Here is a 20,398-nt window from a genome sequence, read left to right as displayed (position 1 = left end):
TTGTATGTCAGAAACTAGGAGGATATATCCAAACGGAGTAGCTATTTAACAGGTGTTCCCCTCTGTCGAAAATAGTCGGCACACAATGTATGGACTGACGTTTATCTGACATGGCTATTTTGACGTTACGTATACATTTGACGTTCCCCTCCCCCGAAAAAATTGGCAGACTTTTTTGTACAGTAAATTACAGACGTGGCGTCTCCGTTGGTTATATCCTCCTAGGTCAGAAATAATGTTAAAAACATGTTTTTCAACTGAATTAAGGAACTCAATGTTATTCTAATAGTTTCTGAGTTTTCATTGTTAGACGTTTGAAGTAGTAGCTCCGCTTGACTAAGAGACCATTGTAAACTTATTTGTGACGTAAATTTGTTAATATGGTTGTTGTCGAGATTTTCAAGTCTGGAAAATTAAACATGTTAACAATAATGACTAACGCCACAATAAAGTTCTAAAACTAGCATGCAGTAACACGAGCACATAATCCATAACTAATATTATTTAACTAATACTATAAATGCGAAAGTGTGTCTGTCTGTCTGTCTGTTACCTCTTCACGCTTAAACCGCTGAACCGATTTAGTTGAAATAATATAGAGATTGTTTTAGTCCCGGGAAAGGACATAGGGTAGTTTTTATCCCAGAAATCTCCCTTTAAGGGGGTGAAAATGGGGGCGATTGTAATCAATTAGTAATAATGTCTTTGGCTTATCATTACGGAATTACCAAAGTTGTCAGGGTTCATACATACTGTATTTTCCCATTTACCCTTAAAAGAAAATGTCCCTCATGGCTATTAAACGATTACTCGTATATGAACGAATGACTGATTTATGATATGTTAAAATTCAAAATAAGTACATTAGTAAGTTTTAAATCGACTTTTCCTTCCAAAACATGCGTGTTATATAACAGGATCGAATAGCCCGAATTTGCACTACGAAAATGTAAAAAGCACATTCTTTATAGGTAATTATAGAATCTTATGTTATTCTATGTTACATATGTTTTTCTTTGAGCCCATAAAACAGCCGTAAATGAGTTTTAACCACACCAGCTCGTAAAGGTTCTCTTGATTGTCCAAAAATTGATGAGAAAGCTGCATTTTAGCCTCAAGAGTGGCAAAGTAATTTGACGCAAATTGTGAGTTGTTTCCTTATGTTGGTTGGTAGAACTGACTTTCAAATGATGATTCTGAATGATAAATATTTAATAACGTTCACTTGGATTTGATTTGGTTTGATTTTGTTTGATGTTTTACAGTTAGTGATTTCCTCGCGTTGGTGTGGTTAAAAAAATTGTGTTTCAATCGGTGGCAAAATTTGTTTAACCCGCGTGCCAGGAAACCAACGCAACGCTTAAGATTCCACTTTTCGAACCACTCGCTACACTCGTGGTTCAATTTTGAAATCTTTCGCTTGCTCGGGTATCAATATTAGCAAGAGGGTTTAAACAACAACTTTGCCCCCATGTAAAACAAATAACTATTCTGTGGGTAATGTTACTATCCAGAAAGGAAAATGGGAACTACGTTTATATGGAAAAATTTTCATGTGACTTTGTCCCCTTTCCTCTAAACTTTCTTACCGAAATTAATTAAGTTAAATGAATAAGATAATTTATGTTATTTTATATTCCTTCCTTATCATTCCTTAATGACTGATTTTTAATTAAGTAATTTTTTAAAGCATATCTAACTAAAACTGAAACGTTCAAATGAAGTAAAACTAAAAATTGATTTACCGCAGCAATTTAAAATAATATTGACATTTGGATTTATTTTAATGAACATACTTTTTCCACGCATTTACGGTCATTTTTGCGTTTACGGGCTTTACTGCATACAAATAAAGTTTTGTGTACCATTTTTTACATCAGAGGAGTAGATTATGGAAAATTATCGTGCATAATAAAATGTTTAAACTAATATAAAATTAGATATGATTAAATATAGACTAAATAAATAAATGTAATAAAATAAAGAAATGCTGCCTATGACTATTTAAACGGGTTCAATTTAGGTAATTGACAGCTTAAGTACTATTAATAGATGTTATGTTTTGCGTACTGTGCGGTTTAAGAGGAATCCTCCCGCGTACGCTTCGGCTGTGGAATGAGCTCCCTGCCGAGGTTTTCCCGAGGGGCTACAGTATGGGGTTCTTCAAAAAAGGAGTGTACAGGTTTTTAAAGGGTCGGCAACGCGCATGTAATATCTCTGATGTTGCAGGCGTCCATAGGCTACGGTGACTGCTTACCATTAGGCGGGCCGTATGCTTGTTTGCCACCGTCGTGGTATAAAAAAATTACCCATGGCAAACTACACTCATTAATCAAGTCATCAAGGTACCTACTGTTTTAGGGTTCCGTACCCAAAGGGTAAAAACGGGACCTAAGACTCATCTGTCCGTCTGACGGTCCGTCTGTCTGTCTGTCTGTCACCAGATTGTATCTCATGAACCGTGATAGCTACACAGTTGAAATTTCCACAGACGATGTATTTCTGTTGCCGCTATAACAGAAAATAGTATATGTAAAAACAGAATGAAATAAAAAAACTGTAATAGATGTCATATATTAAAGAAAAAGTGACGAAGCCCTCCAGTGGTGAAGGCCGGATAAATGAAATAAATGGATAAAATATATATATATATATATATATATATATATATATATATATAAATGGATATGGGAATAAATGGATGATGGATGGATGATGAATGGATGGGTGGAGAATGAAATAAATTTAAAAGTGGAAAAATTACTGCCTTGGGTGAGACTTGAACTCACGGCCTCTGGATCGATACTCCAGCGCTCTGCCAACTACAACTACTACTTACTACTACTACTACTTTTAAATTTATTCTAAGCTTAATAGCATCGATCTCAGACGTTCCTGCTTATTAAAAATTAATATAGAATGAAATAAATATTTAAGTGGGGCTCCCATACAACAAACGTGATTTCTTTGCCATTTTTTGCGTATTGGTACGGAACTCTTCGTGCGCGAGTCCGACTCGCACTTGGCCGGTTTTATACTTATTTCTTTAAAAGAGAAAGTCACCGTTTTTTTTCTATTATAGCTACCAGTGTATTTGTAATTTTCGATTTTTATCAACTCCATTTATTCAGTCTCACATTTTTTTCTGCTAACGATCATCAAATAATATATTTTACAGTACATATGGTGCTACTTTTTCGCACTAGTGCGGGAATGAGCACTTTTCGTGCATATGTCGAAAGTTTAAAGGGCCATATGTACTGTAAAACGTTGTATGATACACGTGCGAAAAGGTAATTCGCAACTCGTGTCGATTTAAAACACTGCCTGCGGTCTTGTTTTAATTTATAGCCACTCGTTTCGAATTTCCTCTTTTCCGCACTTGTAAATAACTAATTTATGTCTCATTTAATATTTTTTCCCAATCAGGCTAAACAAATTTGGATGAAATTTGGGATTTTCTTCATACCAACGTAGTCCCTGTTTTTTTTCCTGCATATTGATTTAATGAAAAATATTTTTACACAGTTTATTGTATGTTAACCATAGCTGTTCCCCTTCGTTTGCCTTTTTTTACTATTTATAATGCTCCAAATTCTTATACTTATAATATTTAAAAATTACAAAAAAATCAATCTAAGGTTCAATCAATCAAAAATCAATCATAGCTGTGGTTAATATACATCAAAATGCGTTAAGTTATTTTTCACCACACCAGCTGGTAAAAGCTCTCTTGGTATAAGTTATACTTCAAAAATTGATGAGAAAGTAGCATTTTATCCACATGTGTGACAAAGTAATCAAATTCAAATTTTGAGTTGTTGTCTTATGTTGGCTGGTAGAATTGACTTTTAAATGACGATTTTAAATTATAAATATTTATTAACATTCATTTTTAATGAATTGGGTTCGATTTTGTTTGATATTTATTTTCCTTGCGTTCAGATTCAGGTTTAGTTTATTCAGAAACGATACAAGCATTGTGTTTCGTTGGTGTGGTGAAAAATTTAGTGTTTCACTCGGTGGCAAAGTTTGTTTGTCCCTGGCAAGCTCGGCCGAATTGCACCTTCCCATACAAACGTAGTTCCGCTCTCATTTTAAAACTACGTGTTGGATTGTAATTAAACTTTGCACATACAATGACATGAGGTATATCTAGGTCTGAAATTAGTTAATATAGCTCCAGTTTATAAAACAAACGAAATAGAGCAAAAACAAGTTTTGTATGAAAAATTAAATTCGCTGTATTTTTTTTAACTATGGTATCTGAAGCTACATTAACTAATTAAAGACATAGATATACCTTATCATATTGTAAGTACAAAGTTTCAGAGCAATCTACCTATAGCTAGTCGTTTTAAAATGAGAGCGGAACTACGTTTGTATGGAGAACCGAGTTTGCCGGAGACCCTTAACCCTCGTGCCTTGAAACCCTCGCAACGCTCAAGATTTCATTTTCGAACCACTCGCTACGCTTGTGATTCAATTTTGGAATCTTTCGCTTGGTCGGGTATCAATATTATCAAGAGGGTTTAAACAACAACTTTGCCCCCTTGTAAAACAAATAACTGTAGGTAATGTTACTATCCAGAAAGGAAAATGGGAACTACATTTATATGGAGAAATTGCCATGTGACTTTGTCCCCTTTCCTCTAAATTTCTATATAAATAAAACCTAACGTAAGACGACAAGGGGTTTTTACAGGTGGTCATAAAATAAATAATTGACCTGAATAGCTATAAATAATGACTGCGTTGTTGTGGTTGTGTTACTGTGGTTCAAGGTGGAGGTGGACGAGATAACATAGATAACATGTGTTTACGCAAATTGATTATTGAATTACTATTATGTAAAAAAAAATGTTTATGAAAAAAAAATGGGTATTATAACGGGTTCATTTATTTTTATTATTACTCGTCGATTACAGCACGCATCTAGCATAAGTTGCGTTCTCGCGCGCGACTCCATACATCTAGCGCGACTTCAAGTATGGACTCGCGCGCGAGAACGCAACTTATACAAATAGCAAACATAACTCCGTAATAGATGGATACAGTCTAAGGAGAAAACGTGCCTCGAAAATCACGAAAATTTGATTCTCGATCAGATGTCGCTACTACCTTTGGCCTACTCTCGTATAGAGGGCGTTGACGGTTTCTTTTGTTATTTATAATTTTAACGCATATCCGTTAAAGAACATGGGTCAAAATCATATAAAAATAATTAATGCATATAAACAATAAATAACAATAACAATAACAATAAATATTATAGGACATTCTTACACAGATTGACTAAGACCCACGGTAAGCCCAAGGAGGCTTGTGTTATGGGTACTCAGACAACGATATATATAATATATAAATACTTAAATATATAGAAAACATCCATGACTCAGGAACAAATATCTGTGCTCATCACACAAATAAATGCCCTTACCGGGATTCGAACCCAGGACCATCGGCTTCACAGGCAGGGTCACTACCCACTAGGCCAGACCGGTCGTCACAAAAAAAAATCATTTATCCATATTTAAATACATTTTAACGTATTTTTATATATCTTCATTTTTAGTTTTAAAGTTTGTCGATAGATGGCAGTGAATTGACAGTGGTTACAAAATTTACTATGACAGTACCGCTCTATCTTATTATATCCTCTTTACAAATAGGTACGCGTTTTATTATTTTTGTATGTGTCCAATAATACTTTAGGAATAGGTCAGGGTCAGCTTAGGTTAGGTACTCTCAGTCGTAGGGTGTTGGACATTGGTGGGATGTTTAAGCAGGACCATTCATAATCTTCCTCGCGTTATCCAGGCATTTTAGCCACGGCTCCTGGGAGCCTGGGGTCCGCTTGACAACTAATCCCAAGAATTGGCGTAGGCACTAGTTTTTACGAAAGCTACTGTCATCTGACCTTCCAACCCAGAGGGCAAACTAGGCCTTATCGGGATTAGTCCGGTTTTTTCACGATGTTTTCCTTGACCGAAAAGCGAATGGTAAATATCAAATGATATCGTAAGTTCCGAAAAACTCATTGGTACGAGCCGGGGTTGAACCCGCGACCTTTGGATTGAAAGTCGCACGCTCTTACCGCTAGGCCACCACCGGTTCAGCGTTTAAGCAGGAACATAATAATATGTAAGTTAGTAATTCTGGATGGCTGGCAGATGCCAGCAACAGATGTTCAACATAGTAACAAACTTATTACACAAATATTACTTAAAGTAATGTAATATAAACTTTAATATTTCAAGCCAATATACATATCAAACGACGTCGTGGACATAACCAAGAGAGTTGCAATTTAATTGTAAACAGAGGGCCTACAGCGAAGATTGAAAATCTATCACTCTTACATATTCGACCGATAGAGCCATTCGATTTTCGCGGTAGATCCTCCGGGGAACTAGCCAAGGTGACAATCGTTTGCAGAAAACGAAAATTAGTGCGATGCTTGGGAAGGCCCCCAGGACTCAATGCGCGTTGAACCATCGATCGCTGAGGCAGAAAAGTTTATGATTAATCATAATAATCATAATCGTTAAAGATAGATAAAGATAAACATCAATTTATTCAAGAAGGATATGTTGGATCGCTTTTGCATCGTCAAAAATCTACATTTTATCTACATTTATTCTTCTCGAAATTAATACTAAACTAAAAAGAAAGCATGCATGCGCATAAAGTGCGATTACCTAATGGTAGTTACTTACCTATTTGTTGGCTGAATCAGCATTTTGCATCGTCAAAAACAAAATTATAAGCACATGAACATCAGATGGTCTGACCGAGTGCGAAATACCGAAGTTCTGCGACGAGCCAAGGTCGGTGGAATAGAGGCTTACCTAGTGCGTCGACAGCTTCGGTGGTGCGGTCACGTATCACGTATGGCGGGGGAGAGAGTGGCGAAGCGCATCTTTTTTTCTGAACTAGAGGAGGGTAAGTGGAAACCTGGCGGACAACTCCTCCGATACAAAGGTGTTCAGAAACGAAACAAGAAAAGATGCAACATCGAGCCCTCTCAGTGGGAAGGTTTGGCAGCACAGCGTCCTGAGTGGCGCAGGCTGGTGCTGGACAAAGTCCGCGATTTCGAGGAGCAACGCATAGTTGACCTCGATGCTAAACGCGACGAGCTGAAAGCACGCCAGCCTGCTTCCATTCATTACCATTATGTGGCTGGTGTTCTCACGTGCTCTCATGTGCACGGGGGTTCGCCTCGAAGATCGGCTACATCAGCCATATTCGGGGCGCACGAGCGCCGTGCTAACTGTAACAGTTAGCTCCTAGTTACTAGGAGTCGAAGTGGTCGCCATGGTCGAAATCGGCCGGAAGGATCATATCAGGTATATAATAACGTTTATTGCAAACATGGTATTACAAGGTGTTAATGTTAATGTTACCGAGTAGGTACTTAAAGACATGAGAAGTGGGAATTCGAGTCCACTTTAGCTCTCAATCTGATCGCAGTAAAACCGCTAGGTATGAGCAGAGCACAAACAGACTTTGTGGCGATTAATTAGTTCCTCAGCAGTGCACGCCTTTCGGCTGATATGATGATGGTATTTAAGAACAAAGCCCATGATGTTTATCTAAATTGTATACATATAGGAGACTTAACCACTGATTCGTGTCTCACGTTCCATGACACGCGCTGATCCCGGATACAAACTCTGTTTTTGCATTAAGCTTAAGTCATCATGAATTTTTCCTTAAGGATTCGCAAGTAAATACCTACAAAGTAAGTACAAGAATATAAAATACCTAGCGTGCGGTCATTGGTACCTTGCGTTGCCTTTTACTTACTTTTACCAAATAGACCAGGATCTCGAGAACTGTGTCTTATGTCGTATGACTCGTATGCATAATTATTAGACCGCAGTTTGACTTTTGATCCTTATATTTGTGCTCCTAGGCTTCAAAAAAGTCTAAATCTAAAAAAAAAAATATTTTGGAACACAAAATAAGTCTATTAAAATTAAGATATTTAAACGTACTTTCAATTTATACCAATATTACGAGTAATTAGGTAGTTCAATTACGCTAAGTCCGATTTGTGAAAAAGGTGTGATTTTTTCAATGGCGAGTGTATGAGAAATGTAAGGGGGCAATTCAAATGGGCTGGGGCTGGTGGGGGGTGATGGCACCACTTCAGCCTGGCAATATAGAGTTTTTTGAAGTCTAGGAACAGTACTACAAGGATCAGAAGTCAAACTGCGGTCTAATAATTATTATGCATATGGCACAGTTCTAGATATTCTCCTAAAGCTGGTAAAATTAATGACTTTGTAGTTACCTACTTTGAACCTGATGGCCTTTCTTACTAAAATGTTAATGGTAGGATTTTTTTATTTTCTTCAGTTCGTGAAAAACTGCAATTAAGCAGCGTCTATAAAATATAAATAAAATACGTCACGTTTGAAAATATCGATACGGACAAAGTGCAAAAAATATATGGTTTAATGTATCGTGGTGGTGGTCAAGGGCGTGGCATATTTATAGACATGACTGTACCTAGGTTGTGTTGCATAAAAGCAGCACTTGAATTTTTATTAGTAAAAAAAACAAGTTAAAATATACACTTTTATGATCATCTCTTAAAAAATTACAAGTTAACATTCTGAAGTACCTAGGATTACTTACACCAGTTAAAAATATTTTTAGTGATTATATAAGTGTACCTGTAAGCTAAATCAAGAACTAAGGATTGAAATCTCCTCAATGGATTTAGTTCAAATGATGCATCTTAATGATATTGCTGGTTTTTATTTAGTAGGCACTTATATTGATTCTATAGTAATTGCGGTTTACGAAAACGACGTATGTAGAATCAACAACTTAATACCAAAGACCTATGTAACTCCGCATCATAGAGTAACTTATACTAGAGCGGTACTGTCATAGTAAATTTTGTAACCCCAGTAAATTCACTGCCATCTGTCGACACACTTTAAAACTAAAAATAAATATTCATAAAAATACGATAAAATGTATTTAAATATGGATAAATAATTTTTCTATTTGCATTAATTATTTTTATATGATTTTGACCCATGTTCTTTCACTGGTATGCGTTAAAATTATAAATAACAAACGAAACAGTCAACGCCCTCTATACGAGTGTAGGCCAAAACTAGTGGCGCCATCTGATCGAGAATCAAATTTTCTTGATTTTCGAGGCACGTTTTTTCCTTAGACTGTATCCATCTATTACGGAGTTATATCTATCTTTGCTCCGCATCTATTATCCATCTATATAGGTATAGGTACATTTTTTGATATTTTTATACATTTTTATTTTTAGTTTAATCGTGTGTTGATAGATGGCAGTAAATTTACTGTGGCTACAAAATTTACTATGACAGTTACCCTCTATCCTATATATTCTCTTTGTTAATACTAAGTAGTGTCCAGAATTAGAATGAAGTACTCTTCTTCTTCGAATTAATTTGGACAAGAGCATAGTCCACATTTAACTCTGCGCCTTATCTACAAGGTAAAAAATATGAGAAAAACACATAAAGTAGGGTTAAATTTGTAATATGTGCAAAAAATACATGGATACTAAGTTACATAAGTTATAGTGATTAATACATAATGGTGGCATTTTTTTAAAATAATATTTGGTTTAGAATGGCCTGATGATCTTTATAAATTGACCTCATATTCTTCAGACTGTTTAACTCTACCTGTTTGAACAGTCGTTTGTTTTGAGATGAAATTAAGCATTGTATCGTAACTAGTTATATGTGTATCCACTACATTATTCTAACCATTCGTACGTATCTACGCAATAAAATTCCATCTAAAAGTAAAGTGCAATCCTAAACCAAAGTTGTTCTAAATGGTCTCGAATATGGTCTAACTAAAACAAGCGAGCATTGCGTGTAAATAAGCGAGCTTGTGTTTTAGTGTAGCAGCAATGCTTTATTTAGTAAATAATTTCAAACTCGAAATCTTTGATTTACTTCTTCACAACTACATACACAATATCACAATACCATTGACAAAATGGACTTATGGACAGCATGGACGTTAGTGATTTCGGTAGCTGAACTAGATAGCGTTGCGAAACATCGTACAGAATGAACCGTAATACCTATTTTACACCAACTTGTCAAACTTTTGCGTTAGATAAGCTATATCACTGTGCAGCGCCATCTATTTCAATATATTGAAACCACTCCAACAGCCTCGCTTATTCTATTCGCGAAGTGCGATGTTAGTGCAAATAGGTCTCTGTGCCTTGGAGTTAAGGTTTAATTCAGGTCCCATTCGGTGACCTTGCCGTCGTTGTTCACGACCTCGTGGCCGCCTCGCTCGTGGCTGGACATGCCATTCTTGTTGGACGAGTGCTCAAAGGTGGACTTCGCCTCTGCGAACACGTGGCCGCCGTTCTGCGGCTTCAGGCTTCGGACATCTGTCATCGTGTTGTGCTGGAAACAAGAAATTAAGGATATATAAAAAGAGGTGTTGTTTATAGGGTAAATAACTTCCCTGAAGTCACGACATGTGTGAAAGCTCCTTATAGACCGCGGGCCAGGAACAGATTTCCATGACCAATCGCCTCCCGGGCGAAAACTCGTATAGTGGTTAACGGCTATGTATGATGAACCCTCTTGAACGTCAGCTGCCGCTCCGTGGGTGGGTTGAGGAATGGCAGCAAATAAAATCTATAAAAAAAATTAGTCATCGCCTCCCGCTTGATATAAAAAAGAAAATTCTTTTCAGTCATCTGCGTCATCGCCTCCCGTTTGATATTTTGTCAGATGAAAGTTTAGATGCTATGGTTAATAAAACAAATTGTCAGCCGGTTGTATCGCGGTGGAAAGACCGTGTTACGCGTCTCGGTGGTTGCCATTCCTCAACCCACCAACGGAGCGGCAGCTGACGTTCACGAGGGTTCATCATACATAGCCGTTAACCGCTATACGAGTTTTCGCCCGGGAGGCGATGACTGGCGAAATTTGTGCCTGGCTCGCGGTCTATTATGACAGTCAGTTGAAAAGAAATCGTCCTCCACGCAACGCTTTTTAGATTTCACAAATTGAAAAATGCTTGAATCTTTCGCTTAGGTATAATATTTATGCCAGGAGGGGTAAATCATAACGTCATTGCTCCGTTGACAAATAATTATTTCTATGTAAGTAGGTACTTATTTTCTCGCTGTTTCTCATTGTTGAATTGACCAACAAATGTCGATAAAATCACAACTTATCACTTTTACCATATATTTTCTAGATATGGTAAGTAATTAAAAGTGATGCTGATTGTGATCTTATCGATATTAATAGAATATTGATATCCTCAATTCAAGCCTCATCGCAGATCTATAGTCCATAAAATTCTGCACAAGAAAAAAAAACAAAAAGATAATGTTATAAGGTGGTCGTTTTAGGATTCCGTACCCAAAGGGTAAAAACGGGACCCTATTACTAAGACTCCACTGTCCGTCTGTATGTATGTCTGTCTGGCTGTCTGTCTGTCACCAGCCCGCGCAGCATGGTTCCCCTATCACTAAGTCCGTCACTTTCGCACTCACATACTTGTTAGAACGTGACAGGCATGGTGATAAGCGTACCGTGCTACGACTCCTGCGGGCTTAGCACGGTCGCATTTTTATCGCCTGTCACCATGCCCGTCACGTTCTAACAAGTATGTAAGTGCGAAAGTGACAGGCATAGTGACAGGTGATAAAAATGCAACCATGCTGACACCGCTGGTTGTATCCCGTGATAGCTAGACAGTTGAAATTTTCACAGATGTTGTATTTCCGTTGCCGTTATAACAACAAATAAGTACTAAAAAGTACGGAACCCTCGGTGGGCGAGTCCGACTCGCACTTGTCCGGTTTTTTATTTGAGACCGTTGCCCTATAAAGGGCTAGAACATCATTATAATAAATATATAAATTTTTCATGAACATACCCCGAAGGATGAAGCGAAGTTCTTTCTCAAGCTGTAAAAAAAACGTTACATTCATAAACCACGCCAAAGCAGAAAATATGTAATAAACAGTTTTTTGTCGTTGTTTAGGCTGTGTGTACATACACACAGTGCGCCAAACTAAATTTACTTGTAGATGGTGAAATTCGAGTAGGTACCTACGTAATTACCTAATTATTATCTTTCATGTTTAGATAGGACATGATACGCCCCCCCCCCCCCCCCCTCGTTCCTTCTTTTGTTCCTGTAACTACCCATGTTGTCAGGTCGTTTCAAGAGCCCAACATGTTTAATAATAAATAATAAATATTTGGGGACAACAACAACAAAGCAAAGCTTGTACTAAGGTACTAGGCGACGATATACATACGTATATAAATAAATACATACATACTTACATAGAAAACACCGATGACTCGGCAACAAATATCTGTGTTCATCACACAAATAAATGCACTTACCAGGATTCGAACCCGGGACCATCGGCTTCACATCAGGCAGGGTCACTACACTACCCACAAGGCAAGACCGGTCGTCCGGTCGGTGGATGTGTATCCATTTACAATAAATAGCAGTCATAATTGTTTATTTTGCCTATACAATATTATTATACGTATATTTTCTGGTTGGCATAATACATAATTTTCCTAGCGTTGTACCCGCTTTTATTTTGTGTTGTGTTTTGACGAAAATGGCTCGCTAAAGGGAATCGGCCTTATAAGTACATTCCCGTTTCCAGGGAGATTTTGGGATTAAACTGAGCAACTTTTACTATGGGACCAACCCCGAAATCACGAAATTTTTTTTTACTGTTTCATAGATTTTGGCTGGTCCATTTCTATAATAATAGTCGTTTTGGTAACAAAACTGATGTATGGAGTGAGCATTATGTCTTCTTAATTCTCTTTGCTTATTATGTAAAAAATGTAGCTGGGTCAAACAGATTTTAGAAAAAGGTCACTTCTGTGGATAACACATTAAAAGTTAACAACAATGGTACATATAGATCCCGTTTTTCTTATTTGAGTTTCCAAGTACCGAAAAAAATTATCTTAACTTTGCGATGGCTACAGGAAAGACTCGAACGAGTTAAGCATAACTAGGTACAACAAAATGTGTATGATCCAGCTGTACATATGTATACTTTATATACTTACATCTCATGTACTTTAGCCCAGTTGCCGGACGCCGCCGCGGCTGCAACGTCATCCTCGAACGTCGGGAAACCTGAAACAGATAGTTTCAATATGCAATAGGTATAAAGCCAGGAAATTGGAAGGACACAAACGATGGCGGGTTGGGGCGCTGCGCGACACTTGCGATACGATTTCACGATTTTTAGGGTTCCGTACCCAAAGGGTAAAAACGGGACCCTATTACTAAGACTCCGCTGACCGTCTGTCTGTCGCCAGGCTGTATCTCATAAACCGTGAAAGTTGAAACTAGACAGTTGAAATAGATGATGTATTTCTGTTGCCGCTATAACAACAAATACTAAAAAGTACGGAACCCTCGGTGGGAGAGTCCGAGTCCTTCATATATTTAGCGTTTGTGCATAATTTGTTACTAATATTTAAAGTGCATATTAGACCTAAGTTAGTAATTTCTTTTGTATAGAGCCAAAGTCAAAAACTCACAATACGAATAGATACAGTCCCTCAAGAGAAGCCTCAATATTGCTAATTAAATTTATGGCAGCCGCATTGTGATTCAAAAAAACCGACCAAGTGCGAGTTGGACTCGCGCACCGAGGGTTCCGTATTTTTAGTATTTGTTGTAATAGCGGCAACAGAAATACATCATCTGTGAAAATTTCAACTGTCTAGCTGTCACGGTTCATGAGATACAGCCTGGTGACAGACCGACGGACAGACGGACAGCGGAGTCTTAGTAATAGCGTCCCGTTTTTACCCTTTGGGTACGGAACCCTAAAAAGCGTTACGAATTTAAAATCTTCGTTTTCTGAACCTACTGCACCATTTACAATACCTAACTGTACAAATTGTACAATAAATAAAAAACGGTTTCATGTATGATACTTGTATTTTAGAATTGTTTTGTTATTTAGGTACCGACGTAGCTGATAAATTGGCTGCTTTGAGGTTTATGACTAATCATACTTATACTCATTTATTTATAATAATATTTCATATTACACGTCATAATTGGATTTACATAATATATAAAAAACAGCATTTCATAATATGATTATTCATGAACAGGTATACGGCAGTAGCTAATTAAATGTGAATATAACGCAAATTAGCGTTATTCATCTTAAATTTAACATTTCCGACCGACCAGGGCGCGTAGCCAACATGCCAATCGCTTACGCTCCGTAGCGATCGAAACGCAACTGTCACTGTCGCACTAATATGGAACAGTGATAGAGAGACATTTGGCGTTTCGTTGTCGTAGCGATAGCGATTGTCACCTTGGCTAGGCCGGCTGGTGGCCTTTGACTTGTATTGTATCACCAGTCTTTTAGAGATCTTTGACTTTTGAGAATTACTACTTTAGGTATTATTAACTGTAATATATGACATCTATTATAATTTATAATTTATATATAGTAGTGTGACTACTTAAAAAACACAAATCAAAATATTTATTAAATATTTTGATTTGTTCCTAATGTTGTTTACTTTAGGTATTGTCATATAAATTATACATAGGTTATAAATTCTATATAATAGGCATTACGTGTTTTTTCCATTCTCCTCTAACCTTAAAAATATGCGAGGATCGCCTTTATTTTTCAAATTGTATAATTTTGACATACTTACAACTAATAATAGACATGTGGTTTCTTGATAATATTTTCAATGCAAAATGAAGTTACCCAGCTACGCTCGATTATTTTATAAAGTTTTTATATTATATGTATTTTATTAATTATCTCTTTACTACTTATAAGGAGACTTCAAGGGATAGGGATACGTGGTAGAATTAGGAAAGAGGTCTTTGCGCAGCAGGGGTCGTAATAATAATAATAACTATTGTCAGATTTCTATTTCTGGATAGAACAAAGTAACATTCTTGCACGATGTGTATTATGTTACGCGCTTACAAAAGTTACGAATGAGTATTTATTCGCGTGTTTACTTTAATAATTGTCGTCTCCTTAATTAAACTGTTGTTGAATGAGACGGTATAACGGATTTGGCTCGATGTGTAAACGAGTGGAGTCAACACTATAATAAAGTTAATAAATATTTATCTATACGATACAATGATTTCCGCGAAATTGACCAAGTATGAAGTTCATAATCTACTGTCTCCTTGTCATATTTATTTTAATAACGGGTAGAAAATATTCTATATGCTTAGTAATTACCTAATTAATTACTCCATCCATGATTGAAATTCCTATATTTAATTCGACATACTCGTTCGTATTTACAACTCTTCATATTGCTTTACGAACAAACAAAAGATGAAAAACGAACGCACGATCGAGTTAGCATCAGTAGAAAATGTGGGAAATCTTGAGAAAAACTTGTAATTTTAAAACGACCATTTAGGTCGTAAATCTATTAAGGCCGGCGGTTATAGGGCTTTAAAACAGTTCTAGTTATTGTGACTTTACAACCTAGTTTTAGTGCCTAAATTAGCATACTATGATTAAACGTGTACAAATATTACCCATAAAATCATAGTTTGTAAAGGACAATTGGACATTAATATGTCATGGACAAGACAATCAAACCATTACATGTGTAGGTAAGTGTCGCATCTCGGCTCCATCTGTAAGTTTAGAATGATTTTAACTACTGACAATTGTATGATTAATATAAATATTTATTTGAATATGAATAAACTTTCTGTATTTTATGATTTTACTTATATATTATACAGACGAATAGAGAAAATCGATAACTTTCCCGTTCGATATCTACTCCTCACAAAGCTCGTTTAAATTAACTGCGTCTGCCAATTTAGTACCTACAATTTTGCATTTACGTGTTCAGAAATTACAAGTACGAGCTCTTATTTGTAATTACTAATTGTAATTACATAAGTATGTAGCTATTTGCGTAAAACTGTAACTGAGGTGTACAGTCACCTGCAATAATTTTTTACTCTTCAAAGGCCGCAAAAATATGTGACACGCTCTTACGGCTCTACAAATAAGATCGTGTCAGATATTTTTGCGGCCTTCGTCCTGTAACATATTTTTGCAGGTGACTGTACCATTAATATTTCAGGATTTTGACCATTCCAAATGAAACATAATTATTAAAGTTTTTGAAACTATCTGGAAGGTTAATCTATTTAACATTTTGACATCGTTACGTGTACGTAACTTACTTTTTATGCATTCCGCTCGTACTCGCATATTAGTGCAAGCGATATGTATAGAAAGTAATTTACGTAGACGTGAGCGAATATGTCAATGTCAAAACTGGTGGTAGCCATACAGTTCGGAGATAAAGAAAACAAAACCTACAATCATGTTATTGTATTTTTTTTTTCATTTTTTCAGCATATATATAGGTATATTATAATAGCACAATCGGATTAGGACTAACCTCGAAATTTCTGGAAGAGTCTTGAAATTTGGTATGTATATTAATTAAAGGCCTCTTTTTCATGTCCACACTATTTGACATTTGGGAACCTCGAGGAACCGCCGCCATCTTGGAAAGTGTGTACCGTCTTAGAGAAATTTGCATTTTCCTAGGAATCTAAGTTCTCTATGACAATATATTACGATGTAAGGCAACATTAAAGCCAATTAAATTTTATACAAAAAAGTCTTTGACACCTTTGCGGAAAAAATACATGTTTTTAAAACTAACACGGGACTTAATTGCGTAAAAACTTACGTTTATTTATGGCCCGACCCGACCCGACCTGCCCGACCTGACCCGAGCCCGGCCCGGCCCGAGTTTTAAAACTATGAGTGAAAATCGTGTTAGTTTAAATTCAGATTCAGATGTTTTATTGGTAAAAGGCTGTCATTTTACAAGTCAATAATTACATAATATCTATGCTTAAATAATTTTACATTTTAGGTAGGTATTTTAGGTAGGTTAAATCAATATAAAATACATGTTCTTAGAGAAAATACTTAAGGACGCTGAATATTAAGTCATATTTTTTCTTCTAGCGCCTATTGAGCGGGTTCTACTCGTAATACAAATATGTTACAAGACTGAAAAGTGTTACTGTTGGCTTTACTAGATTTGATATTTAATTCTAATTAATATTAATGATGCATTAGTTTTAATCAGAAACGGGTAACATTATAGACTACAGATGATGATATAAGTAGGTAGTATTTGAGTTTTATAACTTTTATACTACATATATTAGCAGCTCCTGCTACGCAAAAGACACCTGCATACCCTGTTTGACCCGCTTTTAGGCGCGCATAAATTTCCTTATTATCGTAATAGTTTTATACTCGAATTAGATTTTATTTTAGGAACATGCGTATTACAACGTAGTTACAATATTTGCATATTCAGGGTTTGCATAGAAAATATATTATTATTATTATTAGAAAATAATTAAAAAGTGCCAGCTTCTATTTGATCAGTGGAAAATAAAAGTTCGATTATTAGAATGTACTTTGAAATTCGTTATTTCCATATTACTTATACTGTCGTCTCTTTAGATTTGTTTTAGTGCTTTATTGCGATAATTAAACATTAATGTTAGAATGCCTTTAGAAAACATAAGTGAAAAAAACAAGAGTGAGTCGGGCTCGCGCATGAAGGGTTCCGCACCATTACGCAAAAAAAACGGCAAAAAACTCACGTTTGTTGTATGGGAGCCCCACTTAAATATTTATTTTTGTAATTGTTGTTATAGCGGCAACAGAAATACATCATTTGTGAAAATCTCAACTGTTTAGCTATCACAGTTCGTGAGATACAGTCTGGTGACAGACGGACAGACAGACAGACAGCGGAGTTTTAGTAATAGGGTACCGTTTTTACCCTTTGGGTACGGAACCGTAAAAGTGTTGAAGAAGCATTTTACCTTTTCCCTGGTTCTATTTTTCCCTCTAATTGTTTTCACTCACGTTCTCACTTCATGAAAAGTTGTATGTCGTCGTTGCGCTTGTATTTAAATTCCGCTATGTGATCTGTCAAATTTTCCGCTAAGAAATATATTTTTTTAGGGTTTAATTTCAGTCTTTAAAAATTGAGCACATATCGGAATTTACAAGCACAGGGACGATGTGCTACACGAGATCAAAGTTATTTGTTTACATCTCACGCTTTTGATTCCCTTGCTACGCTTTAGATTCTAAATTAGATTATCTCTAATCTCTATACATATAGAGTCTTTCGCTTGCACGGGACCCAAAATAAGCACTCGAAGAAATAACGAACTTTGTTATCTTGTTGTACAAATAACTATTGCATTGCTTAAGGGTTAAAAAATATGATGAAACTACCACCAAAGGCCACGCCTAAGACTTTTAAGTTCCATATAAATATATCCTAGATTAAATAAATTTTAGGGATTTTAATTATTGCTAAATTATTGTGGTATCCTGCCTTATTTATATCTGCCATATTGGCATCCCTTGCATATTTGACAGCAGACCTAGGTTATTCTACTAGGCAAGTTGTTTATATTGTTTCATACCTTCCTTTTTTGGGGTTCCGTACCCAAAGGGTAAAAACGGGATTCTATTACTGGGACTCCACTGTCCGTCTGTCTGTCCGTCTGTCTATTCGTCTGTCTGTCCGTCTGTCTGTCACCAGGCTGTATCTCATGAACCGTAATAGCAATAGTCAACAGACAGTTGAAATTTTCAGATGATGTATTTCTGTTGCCGCTATAACAACAAATAGTAAAAAGTACGAAACCCTCGGTGGGCGAGTCCGACTCGCACTTGTTCGGCTTTTTTCTATTAAGTAGCCTTATTTCACTCATTGTCTCCATACAAGTCATATTAAAAGGCGTCACTCACGTATTTTAAGTCGATTGCTCGACACTTTTCTCTCCAATTTAATATGTCTGTGACTCACGAGTGGGCCCTATTCGAGATGCACAACTGTCAGTTTCGGCTTCAACATCAGTTCAACAGTGGAATGAATCATTTGTTCATCAACTGTGGAAAGTATCATTTGGTACGACCAAAACTCATTCATTGAAAAAATTATGCAACAAAAATCAACTTTGTTTTCTTACTACTATACGGTTTAAAATGGCTCTGAACTCTGCGTGGTTCGGTTTGGTTTCGTTGTCACCTAACTGTGGATTGCTAATGTCAAATTTACCTATTCGACAACACACGATTTCTTCCATTCAACTGAAGTTCAACACGAAACGTCACTTAACACTTAAGGTTTTAAAATTGCTGAATTAAATTGGCTTAAACATAAAACAAAGAAAGTCTAATACTAAATAATGTTGTTAGGGGATGAGTGAAGGGAGTATGACTATCGTTCATCTAAGCTCCGCTTTACGGGGTTTCTTGTTTTCCTAACAAACCTTCTTGGCTGTGTTTTCTAATCTGGCCAATCTGGTTATTTTATAGATTTAGTTACCTATCCAATCATAAATTATTATATTTAGGGATGGGCTGAATATGGAGTTTGCCGAATACGAATACATATTAGGTTCGGATCTTATTCGGTTCATCTGTATCATTCTAATAAACCATTTGAAAACGACTACGCAATTTCCTGGAAACAAATAGGTCCAAAGGGACTCGAAATTTCAATAGTCTCCATATAATCAAAACACCCCATGTATTCAACATTTCTCATGATGTGTCTGACAACGGGAAATCGTAACCTGATGGAAGAGAAATACCTGGAAAGTTCTAGAAGAGCTTTCATTTCACAGTGTTGCAACGAAAACATAATAAAAAATATTTGCCATATACTATGTTCGGCGCTATAACCGAATAATTCGGCCGTATATGACCATTGGAAAACTTGCCAAATGTTCAGCCCATCTGTAAGTCTAATATTTTGATTCAACATCCGGTACTTACCTTGTACGCTGACGGCCAGAGCCACGATCACTAATACGAAGGTGAATTTCGGCATTTCGATAACTGATCTAATAAACAAACGGACGTTGTGTATATATTAGTGTTGTTTGACCGCTGGACCGCCGAGGCGCAATGCTCAGATTCGTCTCCGTTCTCCGCTTATATGGTCCGCGAATTCAGCGAAGAATTGCTTTGCATGTTCTGCAAAACTGACAGCGCCTGTGACACGTGTGACAAGCGTCATTGTTTTTATAATTAGATTTTATTGGCGTTTTATAGCGTTTAATTTCCTTTTGAGCTCCAAGCAAGCTCCGAGTTATAATATGTTAAACAGCGCATAATACTTTTTAATACTCAATAAACACTTTTTGATTGTTGTCGAGATGAACGTTGATTGATTTGAGGTTCGACACCGTTAGTTTATTGATTATGAGTGCAGGACAGAGGCAGGACATGTGAAAGTGATGTGAAGGATATTTATGT

General features: G+C 36.4%; 1 protein-coding gene across 1 annotated transcript; it reads right to left on the bottom strand.

Moving 5' to 3' along the window:
• Positions 1-9,702: 9,702 nt before the first annotated feature.
• On the bottom strand, positions 9,703-20,071 carry LOC134756029 (uncharacterized). Its single transcript, XM_063692802.1, has 4 exons — positions 19,916-20,071; positions 13,107-13,176; positions 11,932-11,962; positions 9,703-10,439 (listed from the first exon to the last, which is right to left on the bottom strand). Exons 1-4 carry the CDS (start codon positions 19,968-19,970, stop codon positions 10,263-10,265), a joined length of 333 nt encoding a protein of 110 aa, XP_063548872.1. The 5' UTR covers positions 19,971-20,071; the 3' UTR covers positions 9,703-10,262.
• Between the last annotated feature and the right edge of the window lie 327 nt (positions 20,072-20,398).

This window comes from Cydia strobilella, chromosome 3 (genome assembly GCF_947568885.1).
Source record: "Cydia strobilella chromosome 3, ilCydStro3.1, whole genome shotgun sequence".
Classification (NCBI taxonomy): domain Eukaryota; kingdom Metazoa; phylum Arthropoda; class Insecta; order Lepidoptera; family Tortricidae; genus Cydia; species Cydia strobilella.
This window is presented reverse-complemented; position numbering and strand designations above follow the sequence as displayed.

Excerpts from the sequence above, each read along its gene's own strand:
- LOC134756029 (XM_063692802.1), bottom strand. The coding sequence starts at position 19,970 with ATGCCGAAATTCACCTTCGTATTAGTGATCGTGGCTCTGGCCGTCAGC. Across the intron at positions 11,963-13,106 it reads TGGGCTAAAGTACATGAGAT|CTTGAGAAAGAACTTCGCTT; the intron begins GTAAGTATATAA and ends TTTTTTTTACAG. Across the intron at positions 10,440-11,931 it reads ACTTCGCTTCATCCTTCGGG|CACAACACGATGACAGATGT; the intron begins GTATGTTCATGA and ends TCTTGTTTCCAG.